The sequence below is a fragment of the Conger conger genome, chromosome 13 (genome assembly GCF_963514075.1).
Source record: "Conger conger chromosome 13, fConCon1.1, whole genome shotgun sequence".
Classification (NCBI taxonomy): Eukaryota; Metazoa; Chordata; class Actinopteri; order Anguilliformes; family Congridae; genus Conger; species Conger conger.
In genome coordinates this window covers 2487124-2502607 of record NC_083772.1, presented here as the reverse complement: position 1 = coordinate 2502607, position 15484 = coordinate 2487124, and the positions used below count along the sequence as shown (strand labels likewise).

The window sequence follows — 15484 nt, the reverse complement described above, 5'->3', positions numbered from 1 at the left end:
CATCACACACACTCACTCTGCCAGGCAAATATGCAGACAGGGGAAATACTGCACGCTTCTGTGTGCGCGTGTGGACGTGTGTGTGAGAGAGAGAGAGAGGGATGAAGTGAGATGTGCGCGTGTGTCTGTGTGTGGGCAGTCCTGTTGTTAGTGCTCTGTTGGTGTGGTTCTTCTCTTGAATCAAATCCAATGCCACTGCTGTTCCTGTAAAGATTACCACCCTTAGAGCTCTTCCTGTTTCTCCCCATTGCTAATTACGTATTTATTTAGTTATATGTTTTACAAAAAATTGATTATTCCCTACACAGTAAGAAAGAATCCACCCTTGATGTTAGCAAACCTTGTCATGTAGATCACTCTGAGTTAACAGTCAATAGTTACATTTCTCTGTGTGAATCTTAGTATGTTGGGTGGGTGTTCAGTTTTTGCTGAATAATATAGGCATGTAGGGAAATGTTTTAAATGCATCATTTTTGGTCCTGAATATCTGCTCAGAAAAGCTTGTACCAGTTTAATACCATGTATTTTTTATGTTAACTTTTTATGTTAACTTCATTTTCATATGGTGTATTCTCTGCATCAGGTTTTGAGTGCAGTTGCACCTCACAGTTCACCGGGGGGCGCTGTGAGACTGAGATCACAGCCTGTGTTCCCAACCCCTGCCAAAACGCCGGGATCTGCAAACCCATCGGCAACGCCTTCCTCTGCAGCTGTCGCCGCGGATACTCTGGCCTCACGTGAGTTTCACACACACACACACACACACACGCACACACACACTCACACACACACGCACACTCACACACACACACACACACACACACATACACACACACACATACACTCACACACACACACACACACGCACACACACACACGCACACTCACACACGCACACTCACACACACACACACACACACACACATACACACACACACATACACACGCACACTCACACACACTCACACACTCACACACACACACACACACACACTCACACGCACACACTCACACACACACACACTCACACACACACTCACACACACGCACACACACACTCACACACACACTCACACTCACACACACACACACACACACACACACACACACACTCACACGCACACACTCACACACACTCACACACACACACTCACACACACGCACACGCACACTCACACACGCACACGCACACACACACTCACACACACACACACACACACACTCACACACACACTCTCACACACACACACACACGCACACTCACACTCACACACGCACACGCACACTCACACACACACTCTCACACACACACACACTCACACTCACACACACACTCTCACACACACACATACACACTCACACACACACTCTCACACACTCACCCCCACACACACACACACACACACTCACACACACTCACATACACACTCACACTCACACACACACTCTCACACACACACATACACACACACACTCACACACACACTCACACTCACACTCACACACACACACTCTCACACACTCACCCCACACACACACACACACAATCACGTCTTGGCAGAGATAGAATTCCGCAGTCTAATGATTTAAACCCTCTCGTAACAGGGAAGCAGTTAAGCAGTTTAAGGCGCGAAGGCCAGCCACCGTGGCTGATATTGCAGTTAATAAGAGGATTACACATCACCTCTAAGCCTGGCTATGAGGCAGGTGGCAGATAAGCCACAGGGAAGCACTCATCTGAGGGGAAGCAAAGAGTAGATATGTGCCATACACAGTGGGGGATGGATTTTATTTGCTTGTGTTTTCAGTATGCTTGCTCATGCTTATGCTATGAATAATCATTGAATATTAATCTTATGAAATATACATTTTTGGTACTAATTTGAATCCCAATTTTGCATGAGAAAGTTGCATTGTGCAACTTATGGAAAAAAAACGTATGCACCCCTGCAAGTCTCAGAAAGGTCATCACACACTTAGCTAAAACGATGCCTTAGATGTTCCAGGTCTTCATCTACTTGTCTGTCCAGGTCTACTGACTGACTTCAGTGCTGAAAATCTATCCAGAAATACAAAGAAACGAAGCGCTTTCCTTTAGGTTGATGTGACGTGTCTCCCAGCAGATGGCAGTATAGATCCACTTTTCAGTGATCGCTCCACGACAACACGTCTTAAGAAAGGAAATATGATATTTCTGTGCAGTCGCTGGCTGCCTCAGCGGAGAGTATGAATCTTCCCCACGTGTTCTGTGCACTAACGAGGCTGAAAGACTGCCTTCGCCTTCAGATGCATCTGGGATCTGGGTTCAATGATTTGGGGCGGCCTGTAGTGTAGTGGCTAAGGTGCATCACTGGGACCCGCAAGGTCAGGGGTTCTAATCCCGGTGTAGCCACAATAAGATCCGCACAGCCGTTGGACCCTTGAGCAAGGCCCTTAACCCTGCATTGCTCCAGGGGAGGATTGTCTCCTGCTTAGTCTAATCAACTGTACGTCGCTCTGGATAAGAGCGTCTGCCAAATGCCAATAATGTAATGTAATGTAATGTAGTGTAACGTGATGAAAAGGAGTGAGGACCTCAGAAAGGCCCGACAGCAGCAGGGCTGGACTCACGTGCCCCCGCACGCCTGCGTGTGCTCTCTCCTCTCTCTCAGGTGCGGGGAGGACGTGAACGAGTGCGAGCGGGAGGAGTGTGAGAACGGAGGCGTGTGCGTGAACACGTTCGGCGCGTTCTACTGCAACTGCACGGCGGGCTACGTGGGGCAGCGCTGCGGCCTGCGGCCCGTGGTGGTGCCCAACATGCAGGCCGGCCACTCCTACGTGGGCAAGGAGGAGCTGATCGGCATCGCCGTGGTGCTGTTCGTCATCTTCGTCCTCATCGTCCTCTTCGTCGCCTTCCGCAAGAAGGTGTTCCACAAGAGCTACTCGCGGAACAACATCACGCTGGTGCAGGACCCCGCCACGGCGGCCCTGCTCAACAAGGCCAACGGCGTCCAGTTCAAGAGCCTGCGTGGCGGGGGGGGGGACCCCTGCAACCTGTACTCGGAGGCCGGGGGGCCCCCGCAGGTGCCCGTGCGCCCCATGGCCTACACGCCCTGCTTCCAGAGCGACTCCCGCGGCAACCTGGACAAGATGGTGGACGGGCTGGGCGCGGAGCACACGGAGATGACCACCTTCCACCCGGAGTCGCCCCGCATCCTGACCACGCGCCGGGGCGTGGTGGTGTGCAGCGTGGCCCCCAACCTGCCCCCCGTCTCGCCCTGCCGCTCCGACTGCGACTCCATCCGCAAGAGCCCCTGGGACAGCGACGACGGTGAGGGGGGGGGGCGCCGGGGGGGGGGGCAGAAATGTGCCCCAAACTCTCATGAAAACCCAACAACTTATTCTATAACGCATAACTCTCATGAAAACCCAAGAACTTATTCTATAACGCATAACTCTCATGAAAACCCAACAACTTATTCTATAACGCATAACCAATCCTGCCCGATTCTCAAGAGATACCAGAACTACAGAAAAAACTGCAAAATTGTTAATGTAAATGGTATTCATGACAAGCAGCAAGTACAGGCATTGATTATGTACAGTATATATTCTATGCCCGGTACTGGTAGATATGATATTCCCCCTCTCGCTGACAGCCTGGCAGTAAGAGGTCTTGAGTGTTGAGGCTGCGGTCGGTCAGTTTGCGCGGCCTCGATCGATCGCGGCCGTTGCCGCTAGCGTTCTCAAGCTGTGCGTGAGGAGACCTCTGTTCTCAAGGTCGCCCACACCTCAGCCTGGCCCAGGCTCACACACACGGCTGCATGACTCCGGCTCTTAAACAGCACACACACACACAGCTGCATGACTCCAGCTCTTAAAGAGCACACACACGCAGCTGCATGACTCCAGCTCTTAAACAGCACACACGTGGCTGCATGACTCCAGCTCTTAAACAGCACACACGTGGCTGCATGACTCCAGCTCTTAAACAGCACACACACACAGCTGCATGACTCCAGCTCTTAAACAGCACACACACAGCTGCATGACTCCAGCTCTTAAAGAGCACACACACACAGCTGCATGACTCCAGCTCTTAAACAGCACACACACAGCTGCATGACTCCAGCTCTTAAAGAGCACACACACATGGCTGCATGACTCCAGCTCTTAAACAGCACACACACAGCTGCATGACTCCAGCTCTTAAAGAGCACACACACGGCTGCATGACTCCAGCTCTTAAACAGCACACACACGTGGCTGCATGACTCCAGCTCTTAAACAGCACACACACGTGGCTGCATGACTCCAGCTCTTAAACAGCACACACACGTGGCTGCATGACTCCAGCTCTTAAAGAGCACACACACAGCTGCATGACTCCAGCTCTTAAAGAGCACACACACACAGCTGCATGACTCCAGCTCTTAAACAGCACACACACAGCTGCATGACTCCGGCTCTTAAAGAGCTCTCATTTGGGTCAGTCTTCTGTAGAACAAGCCAGATTCTTTTGGCTGGTGTGGACAGAAACACATTTCGTTATCCGCGCCCAACATTTTAATTAGTTGCCCTGCTTTGGGCTACGCTAACGTATATTATAATAATAATAATAATAATAATAAAAATGAAATTAAAGAGTCTGTTATGAAGACTTGTCCTCTTAACTGTCGCCCCCGCCTTCCCGCTGTCCTGCAGGTAAAGTCGTGGACATGGTGGAGGAGGTCACGTGTTTCTCAGGCAGCAACAAGGGCAGCAACTCGGAGGTGCAGTCGCTCAGCTCCTTCCAGTCTGACTCCTGCGATGACAACGGTAAGATGGACGCACCGCCCTCCCCCCCCGCACCCCCCAGCTGAGCTAGAGTCAGCGCCTAGAGTCAGCGCCTAGAGTCAGCGCCTAGAGTCAGCGCCTAGAGTCAGCGCCTAGAGTCAGCGTGCCGTTATCACCACCAGTACATGCCGAGTGATGAGCAGTCAGAGAAAGCACACAACCCAAACACCATTACCTCAGGTTTGCGAATATGGAGGAAACAGGAATTGTGTGTGTATGGGTGGGTGGGGGGGTGCATCCTGTGTGTGTGTGTGTGTGTGTGTGTGTATGCATGTTTACTCCTGTGTGTGCCGTCACAGCAAGCCTGTATTGTTTGGTGTGACTTAAAAAAAAAAAAAACATTCATAGTTCTTCAGCAGTGTTCGACATGCCGTGTTTGTTATGAATGCTGTGCTCAGGTGCTTAGAGGAATGGCTTCGCAACAGTGTGTTGATTGTCTTTTTTATCCCCATATCATATTCTGTGATGATTGTCTCTGACGTTGTTTGTGGTTCGTGCTTGACATCGTGTTCCCAAACGCCAGCCAGAAGTACTGCCCTCTTCATTCCATCATGTCTTATCATGAGGGTTATTTTACCTCATGTGAGACTTGGCAGCACTGCATCCCTTTGTACTTCAAGATTTGTATTTATGCCATTTGTATTGTGCCTTTTCATGCAGACTAAAATTGTAATAATTTCTAAAACTATCATTATGGTTCCTATCAGAGCACCACCTCTGGGTCTCTTGTGGCATGTGTGTGTTTCTCATTGTTTCAGGCCTCATTAGCTGCTCTACTTGACTGGCTAAATGTGCTTGAGGAAGGAGGCCACTGGAGCCTTGTTTACTTTAGTTTGCGTCTAGAGCACTTATGTACTGATTTTATCTTTCTCCATTCTTTTACCCATCACACGCCGAGACCAGTCTACCCTGGAGCATTCTCAAATCGCAAGCAATTGTTACCCCATTTCTGACAATGCATTTCCTCTATAAATACCGTGGTTCACATCCAGTAATAATTTTCTGAAGGGATTACCTTTTATGTTTGCGTTGTTTCTCATCCCGCTGTGTGTTTCTTTATTGCCTGAACTAGCTGCTTATTTTATGTATGTATTAATGTGTGGAGAACAGTTTCTTATCTCGTTTAGTGGAGCAATGTGAGCTTTGTTTTCTAAAATGTTTTTCAGTTCAGGGAACATTCACAGTAAGGTACAGATGAACAAACCAGTCTTTATATCATTTCAGTCCGTAGATGAGCCAATGTTTATGGGCCAGTGTTCGAGTCACATATTTATTTAGTCTTGTTATGATACAGTGATGTGCATAGCAGCTCTCCCATGTGTTGGTGCCACCAGCAGGTTTAACAGAGATGTATTTACAGTGCTGTGAAAGTTTGATTGTCTTTTTCACTTTTTCCTACAGGGATATTAAATGTCTTGACTATTTTTTGTCGAGCTGATGACACAAAAAGTAGCAACTTTTGTGCTATTTTCTGTATCAAATCATCATATATGTATATGCACTCAGTGAGCACTTTATTAGGTAATTATTAGCCTTTTTTTATGTAAGTCTTCTGCTGCTGCAGCCTATCCACTTAAAGGTTTGACATGTTGTGTGTTCAGAGATGCTCTTCTGCATACCACTGCTGTAATGTGTGGCATTACTGTCACCTTCCTGTCAGCTTTGGCCAGTCAGGCTTCTCTCAATAACAAGGCTTATGCCTGCAGAACTGCTGCTCACTGGATGTTTTTGTTTTATGCACCATTCTCAGCAAACTCTAGAGACTGCTGTGTGCGAAAATCCCAGGAGATCAGCAGTTTCTGTGATACTCAAACCACCCTGTCAGGCACCAACAATCATTCCACAGTCAAAGTCACTTTTATTTTTTTCTTATTTCTTCCCCATTCTGAGATTCGGTCTGAAAAACAGCTGAACCTCTTGACCACATCTGCATGCTTTTATGCATTTAGTTGCTGCCACATGATTGGCTGATTAAATATTTGCATTATCGAGCTGGTGTACAGGTGTACCTAATAAAGTGCTCACTGAGTGTACCGTACAGATAGATGTCCTTAACCCTTTAACCATCATGACCATTTTGCTATCACAGATTACCAGTGGGATTACCTCTTAATTGTAGTCATCTTCAAGTTTACTTTGCTTTGCAAGGTACCTTTGGTTGTTTCTGGAAAGAAATTAACCTTTTAAAAAACAGTTTTATATTATGGTTTTGGTCATTTCTTATTGTGCAAGCATAAACATTGTGTCTTTCTCTCTGTAGCAGCTCTAAGTGATTAAATACCTGCCTGCACTAGACATGCAGTTATGTAATGAGCCAATGAGATTACGCTATCGAGCCCTTGGCAACAACACAGGAACGGGAAAACTAAAGCCACATGTCTTGAAAAGTTTGAATGTTGTTCAGTCTTGAAAAGTCTGAATATTGTTCAGTCTGTTTTACATATTTTTAAATGCTTTTTTTTTTACTGGGTGGGAGAGATCAAGGTTAACACCTATATAGGGTTGTTTAATTGTTTTTTTTTCCTTCAGCTTGATTTACTTCCTGGTTTTTAATCACTTTGTTTCTTTGTCGGTTTCTCATGTCGCACCTAATTTAAGTCTTCCTTTAGACCTGTCTCACATCCTTTAGACCTGTCTCACATCCTTCTCCATATTCTCCACTCGTGAATGCGGAGAGTGCAGACGTGGACCTTACAGTGTCAGAGAGGCCCAGCATCTCAGGAGGCCTCTTCTAGTCATCAGCCTCGTCATGTACTGTATGCTACAGACGAGGTGTGGTGGATCAGAACAGGCCCAATATTCAGCCCCGAAAGAACCCACCAATGGCTGCCTTCTGCTGTCCACGACGGACCAATCCAAAGGCTTTCCTCTCTAAAACTATTTTAATCAACAAGCTGTTTGTAATACACGGTACCTCCATCTGTTTTGGGCTTAAGAAAGCATCGTTCTTTAATTCCTAGTGCTTCCCTTTCTGAATTAGTCATGCAGGCTTTGTCTGCGATCTTCTTTGAAGTTAAAACAAACAATTTATTCCATGGGGGTTCTTCATTTGATGACATCTGTCTGGAACCAAAACTGTGTTCCAGTTTTCCCCATATGTGCAGTAGCATTTAGAGACTCCGTTTTTGAATTAACCAGGCAACCTTCTTCTTAAATAATGCACCTCAGACCCAGGTAAGGATGAACAACAATGGCCAGAATTAATGAGAATATCACCCCGCCAAATCAGTTCTGATATGCTTCATTTTTGGAGAACAGTCACCTTCAGACGTCCTTATTACTGGTCTGGAGTTACTGATGGTTGGTTGTTAGGGTTCAAAGTTCACATTTAAAAGCTGCCCTGGTCCTGATGAATGTGTCTGAAACCATGTCTCCATCTTACTCCCCCTCTCCTCCTTTTTTTCCCCTCCACAAGCCTCCATAGTGACCGTCATTCGACTGGTCAATGACGCGGTCGACACTATTGAAAACGAAGGTACTCGTATCTTCTCTTCGGTTCATTTTGAAGTTTTACTGTGTTTGTGACACAAGTTTAGAAAAGGAACACGATTACACATGTTGCTGTAATTCCCCTGGGATTAATGCAGTTTTTTTTCTGTTTGATGTCTGTTAACATGTCTCTAAATACGTATTTTAAAATGATAGTTAGCCCCCCCACCCCGAAGCTGCAAATGGCATGGGCATGTTTAAGTTTAAAACTGAATGACAGCTCACAACTTTGTCTATAGCCACTAAAGAAAGTTCTCATTGTTCCCCATGTACGCATGCATGCGGTTCTAGGAATCGACCCTTTGGATGGGGAAATGCGTAGGGCAGGGGTGTCAAACTCCAGTCCTGGAGGGCCGCAGTGCCTGCTGGTGTTTGTGGTTTCCTTTCAATCAGCAGCCAATTAAGGCCTTGAGAACAAGGTGTGTAGACTCTTTAGCCAATGAAAGACTTGTGAAATGTATCTCTCGTGCTGAAACACACCAAAAACCAGCAGACACCGCGGCCCTCCAGGACTGGAGTTTGACACGCCTGGTCTAGGGGAAGGTCTGGCAGGTGTAGCTGTTTTCCTGGCGGGTGCCATGCCTGCATTAACAGAACACACCCCTCCCCGTGCCTGCACACACCCCACGGCCTCCTGACCTCCAGCCCAGCGACGGTCCTCTGGGCACCGCAGGGCTGCATGCACTAACAGAACGGAGGCCCCGTCCTTTCTGACTGCTCTTTAACACACAAACGCTTGCTCCTACGTAGACACACACTCAGAGTGCACGGACCGTTTTTTTACACTCCGGTAAAAACCGTAGGCATTTTCCTCTTATTTCTTTTGCATTTTTCATTTATTATTATTTTCACGTGTCACCAACAACGGATAAGAGGAGATGTTGTGACGTTTTGTTTTGTACGAGTGCGTCATCCTCGTAGCTGTGATAGACATGCACTCAGATGTACTGAGAAGAGGGAACCAGGGCTGATTTACGAGCGCCACTCTGAAGTGGGTCTGACTGGCAGTGAGGCCAGGCTGGGTGACTTTGTGGCACTCTGTCAGTGGTGTATCATCCGCGGAGATGGGACATTAATCTCTCAGCTCAGTGTCCTCTCTGTTACTTTACTTGGCTCTCACTCATGCGGTCTGCGTCTCGCTCCTGCCCCCGCACGCGTTCATTATTCAGATAATACCCGTCTGTCTCGGGGCGCTGCCCCGTCCCCTCACAGACCCAGCTCATATAGCTGTGCTCTGTCAACAGTGAGTAACTCTGGACCGGTGAGCGCAGTTTGATCTGCTGCACTGTACACTTGTGTTTAAAATCATATCCTGGGCCTAATTTCAGTCATTTTGTTATGACGGTTAACTCCGCTTGTTTAAAAGGATCACCCATTAGCTGGTTATTTTGTCTGAGGTTGATTTTCACAAAGAACTATAAGAGGGAAGCTCTGTATGGTGAGTGCAGTTTTTTTGTTGTTGGACTAAAATTTTGTTCCGTTGCTAAACCTTACTTTAGTTTGGAATGGAGTACAGCAAGTTTATCTTGGAGCAGTACAAAGCCTTTACTCATGCGTAGAGTACCCACTGAAACACATTTTCAAATTGATGAATAGCTACTTAAAATTTTGTTCAAATTGAAATGACTTCCTTTTGTCGTAAGCACTTAATGCATTTTTTTTTTTAATTCACAGAATTATATTTTTCATCAAACGAGTTGTACAAAATTGGTAATCAACATTCTGAGGACATTCATTCACGCTAATGATATAATGTTCTATCGCTGCAAGTAACCTTTATTGTTATATAGCACATTGACCTTTGTTGAATTAAAATGAAAGTTCTCCAATCTCTTTGTGACAACCCGGTTCATTTAACCTCATCTCTTGCAGCTCATTTGAGGCTTTAATGAATCAGCTGGCAATGGGTGGTCCTTTAATGTAACTGTCAAGCTTCTAATAGCTCAAAGCGAGTGGCTCAGGCCAGTTATGAAGGTAAGTCCTCGTTGCTCAGCGCTGGCAGCAGAGCCCTGTGGTACACATTTCAGTAGCTGGTGTGTATTATTCACAGGGGCAGGGCAGAGGGCTCCGTTCTCCCGTAGCGGCTGAAAGGAGCTTCTTGCGCGCGGCGTGGTGGGAGGGACCAGCGCTCTGCATGGCCGTACAGAAGCCGCTGACACCGGGGCTGCCAGGTCCGCCCCGCCACACTAACCCCACAGCGGGCATCACAAAGCAGGCAACCACGGGGCGCGTGTCCCAGAGGGTCCCCTCTCCCGGCTGCCCGCGTGGCGCGCTCTCTTTGAGGATGCCGGCAGCAGCGTGGAGCAGGAACCTCCTGCCGGTTACAGCCACTTTGGCCCTTGGTGCTGGTGCTGGTGTGGGCGAGGCAGGTTCACACGCCAGTGCGGTGCGAACTCCACTCCATCACGGGAAACAAACATCACAGCCCTAGTCCCACAGTCGATTCCCTCAGTGAGCGGGGGCAGAGCGAGCACAGTCACATGGTTTTAGCCTTTTTCCGCCCGGCCGTCATGTGACCAGAGAGGCGCTGCACTTGTCAGGAGACGCAAAGACCAGCTGAGTGCCTGGTCAGCATGCTGTACCTCAGAGGGGTCCCCCCCCCCGTCTACTAGCTCTTAATGACTCTTATCTGCTCTCCCACCTGCCAGTGTCAGTCCTGGACCAAGGGCAGAGCTACAACAGAGGTGACTCTCCTGTCTGTGTGCCCCTGTTTGCACCCGTCCCCCCCCGTCCCCCCCTCGTCCTGGACCGCAGTGTGTGTGTGATTTAATCCAGTCCCCTCAGTCCCTGCCCCTGCATGCGTGTTGACTAAACAGCCGTGTTGCGTCGCCCGGTCCAGCCCGCGCGCGAACCTCCACGCGGCTCATCCTCACCACAGCCCTCCAACAAAGCCACCCGCTATTCCGTCTGCTGTCCATCCCTCTGGTTTTGCCTGTGTTATCAGTTTGTTTGGATTATTTTATGTCTTTATTTTCTTGTCGCCTGCAGCAGTTTGTTCGTCCCATTGCACCACATGACATCCGTTGTTTTCTGTTTCTGTTCACGTTACAGCTTTGTGGTTAAAAGACTTCTTGATCTTTATTCTCGTCTTTCGTCTCAATTGTGAGAACCAAATTTCCTTTCGAAAGAGCATTTGGTAGAAAAAGAAGTCTTGATAACTGGTACGGTGTTTTCTGTGTACAAACTGTCTGACGTGTCTGTCCTGTACGCTGTGCATGTCTGCTTCCCGTGCCTGTGACTCTGTTCACACCTGACGAGGTCTCACCTTGCAGTGATGTGTTTGTTTTTACCGCGCCCTTACAGAATGACCTCCGACCTCATGGCTTGACTTGTTCTGCATCGCCTCTGACGCCGGCATGTTGTTCCTGCATGATCCGACACCGCCAAACAAACGGCGCAGATCCAGCTCCCTGCTCACAGACCGCACGGGCGTCTTAAAGCAGGGAGCACTGTGCTCAACACGCTGTCTAGTGTCCCGTGTGTCCAGACGCGCGGGTCTGCCTCTGTGAATCCCCCGGTGATGTCTCTGGGGATGGCGGCGCTGACACGGCGGCCGTACTGACGTGTCTTCTCCTCTCCAGCGTACCACTGGGACACGTCGGACTGGATGCCCAGCTCGCGGCTGCCGGACATCGAGGAGGTGCCCAGCTACGAGGCGGGGGACGGCTCCTCCTCCGCCCGCCTGGGCGGGAGCACCCGGGAGCTGGAGACGGACTACTACCTGGGCGGGTACGACATCGACAGCGACTTCCCGCCGCCGCAGGAGGACGAGTTCCTGAGCCAGGACCAGCTGCCCCCGCCCCTGCCGGAGGAGTACCGGGAGCACTACGAGACGCTGCCCGCCACTCAGCCCGTCTCCGTGGAGAGCACCCTGAGTGGCGGCGGCCGGGCCCGCCCCCACTTCCACCCCAGCCAGTACCTGCCCCCGCACCAGTTCCCGGGGGAGGGCCAGTGCGGCGGGGAGGAGTTCAGCACTTTCGCCCTGGGCCCCGGGAGCCACCTGGAGGCGGACAACCTGGACAGCGTGTCCATGCGCCTGTCCGCCAACGCCTCCTCCTCCGACGTGTCCGCGCCCTGCGGCTTCGACGACTCCGAGGCGGGCACCAGCGACCTGGACAGCGTGGACGAGCTGCACTTCGAGGGCGCCCGCCCGCCCTTCGTGGAGACGCAGCAGCAGACGCAGGTCTGAGGCCCGCTGGCGCGCGGGGGGGGGAGGGCGGAGGAGCGCACCAAAGGAAACGGCACTCTTCCGGGGCGGCACCCCGGAAAACCCAGTCAGACTGAAGGAATTCCCAGTACGGCCCTCGGACAGGGAGTACAAAGAGCGGCAGTCTCTGGAAGGGCACATGGTTTTTTATTGAAACCTGCTGAATCACTGCCCCGGCGAAGGCAAGCCTGTCGTGGTTACGCGGGTATGGAGAGCACACCCTGATACCAGTTTTGTTATTTTATTATTCACTATTCTCTTTTTCTTTTTTGACAAATGATTCCTTTTGTAAGGCCTCCTGTCACTCCTCCACGTGCGCACACGCACACACAAGCACACACACACACACTCTGGGGATGGGTCTGTAGGCCGATCGGTTCAGAGCAGTGCCATTGCCATGAAGCATCTTTTTTATGTGCGCATACGTGTATCAGGTCTGCCAGTGGTCCGACTGTAACCTTGCAGGTGGGATATAACACTGCTTTCAAAATAGAAAATTAAAAAATGAAAAGGGAGAGTGGAAATTTGGCTTAACGAACACGTGATAAACACTCATTATGACGGTGTTGACAGCTCAGCTGAAGCCGAGGAGCGGGAGGAGTGTTGAGGACCGTGTTGGACACAAGATGGGACTGGCCACTCTTTCAGGACTGACCGTCGCCCCCGTATCATGGATGTGGAAGGAGTGGCCTCCTCCTTGAGGGCGAGAGAACGCCTCATGCCAGCTTTTCGCTTTCCTCATGAGGCAATCTTCTTTCCGCTGGTCCAGTGCCAACCCACTTAAATATTTTGTAGAATGCCAAGCATTTTCATTTTTTTTTTTTTTTGCACTAATATTTATGCTGCCTTCGTGATTCGGTCATCAAAGTAGCAATATATAAAAAAGACCCTCCGAAAGGTATTTGAGAGGGGTGTGACTTTTGTTGAAAAAGAAATCGAGAGAAAGATGAATTTGTGCTTCGGAAGAGTTTGCTTTAATGAGATGCACTGCAGCGTACTGTTCCTCCCGTATGAAATCCACACACACATTGTCCATTTTTACTGTCAGCTCTTCTTGTTTGGCTGATGAAGGAGGAGTCCGTGTCGAGGGGATATCAGAGGGCCAAGCCAGCAGGTTTGTTTTCTTGTTTTTTTTTTGGACACATTTTGGACTTCGATTGGTTGTTCCCGAAAGTCTCTAGAGCGTTAGGCATTCCATAGCCCCTGTCCATCCCTTCAGATCCAGCAGGAGATCTGTGTGAGGTGTGTGTTTGTCCCAGCACCAGGGAAGTGGACAGCCGGGTCTAAACACAGCCTCTCCTGCACGTGAAAGGGGCACGGACCAGAACACCATCCTCACCAGAGGCAGGGGGTGGGGGAGAGACACCAGCAGGAGCCAGCTCCAGAGCAGCAGTTCGCCATGTTATGAAAGGCCCCCCTGGAAAATATTTGGCTTTTCAGGTGCCGGTTGTGTTACTACAAGTTTAACACTTTTATACTTTTTTTTTCTTTCTTTCTTTTCTTGCTTTTTTTTACATTTTTCGTTTAAAATGATAATTTTTTGTTTGTTTTGTCAAAAGGGGGAAAGGGGGTGGTTAAGGATTTTTTGCACTGAATATGATTTCAAATTCAAGCCAGTATTTTTAAAGCCATAACAAACAAGGCCACCAGGGCGATGGGTACGGAATGCAAGGCGTTGAGCTTGCATTGGGGAAAATGTAGCAACCCCAACAAAACACATCCACGGAGCAGGGCTGTAGGCTCGGTCATCAGCAGAGCCACAGCAGAATAATGAACGTGTTTCACGTGATTCAAATCATTGTCTTGTAATATAATATGCCTGATTTTATCAGGCAGTTTTGTAAAAGATGTAAGTTTGTGTTGAAATCTTTGTACAAAGTGTACATAGCTAGGTTGTTAAAATGCAAGATTTTGTAGATATTTAATTCCAATCCTGACTGCCTTTTGATTTTCTTGGTGTTTATTGTGAATGTTGACCGTAAAGAGGCAAATATGAATCAAGAATAATTTAACCACATTTTCACTTCATTTTCATTTTCTTAAGTTTTAGTTTTCTTTTTTTTTATTAACATATGCTTTCAAACGTAAATATTCTCCTGTAGAATAGACTGATTTTTGCACATTGTGAAATGCACAGGGACTCAAAGATCAGATTGGTTGTTCTTTTTTTATGCCATACCTAACATTTCTCAAGAATCTCGAAAAAAAAGGGAAAAACTCTTGTCATGTCGTGCTCCTTGTTGTGCGAGAAGTTGTTGGTTCACGCTGTTCCCAGCCAACATCCTAGGCAGTATTAAACTATGTCTAACCTGACTGCAGCAACTGAGTGTACAAATCAATTTCTTTTTTAACTGCTGTTCTGTTTTATAAATCAATGCAGGAAATAAAAACCGTTGATCAAATTATGACACCACTGCTTACTGCACATCTTTATTACTGAACGCATTGTTCCATGTCTTCTTTCCATTTACTGACTTTAGAGAAAATATAACTATTTGTCTGGAACCTATTTAAAATGTCCATTCATTGTGTTTTGTTAGAAATCCAGCACTTGGGTCTTCAGCGACGAGCACTAGCCCACCTCCCCCTAAAGCTCGAAGAGTGCGATGTTTCTTCATCCCTATCAGTGAAGTAACGTCGTAAGTGTTGACATCTGGACCCTGGTGCGGGTATCTGACCGTTATCCCAGCTGGCAGGGCTGTGGATTCTTTGTGGTCAGAAGGAATAGGTTCTCCTCAGTGCCCGCCAGCCTTTCTCCCAGTGCCACTCGCTCACTGTCTGAAACTGCACTCCGGCACCCAGGAAAGATTCATCATACGTTCTGCTGCTGTGTCTATAGTGCTGATGGTATTATTTTATGTATCTCAGGCCCAGAGCTGATGGAGGGAATTCAGAAAATGACACCTTCTAAACAAGAAGTGCATTCCACTTATAAGTAATGTATTGCTCTGCAAGACAACCGCTATCCATCCT

General features: G+C 48.4%; 1 protein-coding gene across 2 annotated transcripts in view; it reads left to right on the top strand.

Moving 5' to 3' along the window:
• fat3a (FAT atypical cadherin 3a) overlaps nt 1-12493 on the top strand; it is a 175416-nt gene extending 162923 nt beyond the window's left edge. For both annotated transcript variants that reach the window (XM_061218131.1, XM_061218130.1), the window contains exons 22-25: nt 584-737; nt 2652-3310; nt 4684-4797; nt 11886-12493. In XM_061218131.1, the coding sequence (XP_061074115.1) occupies nt 584-737; nt 2652-3310; nt 4684-4797; nt 11886-12493 (1535 nt within the window). The remainder of the gene's footprint in view (nt 1-583; nt 738-2651; nt 3311-4683; nt 4798-11885) is intronic.
• Nucleotides 12494-15484: the final 2991 nt, after the last annotated feature.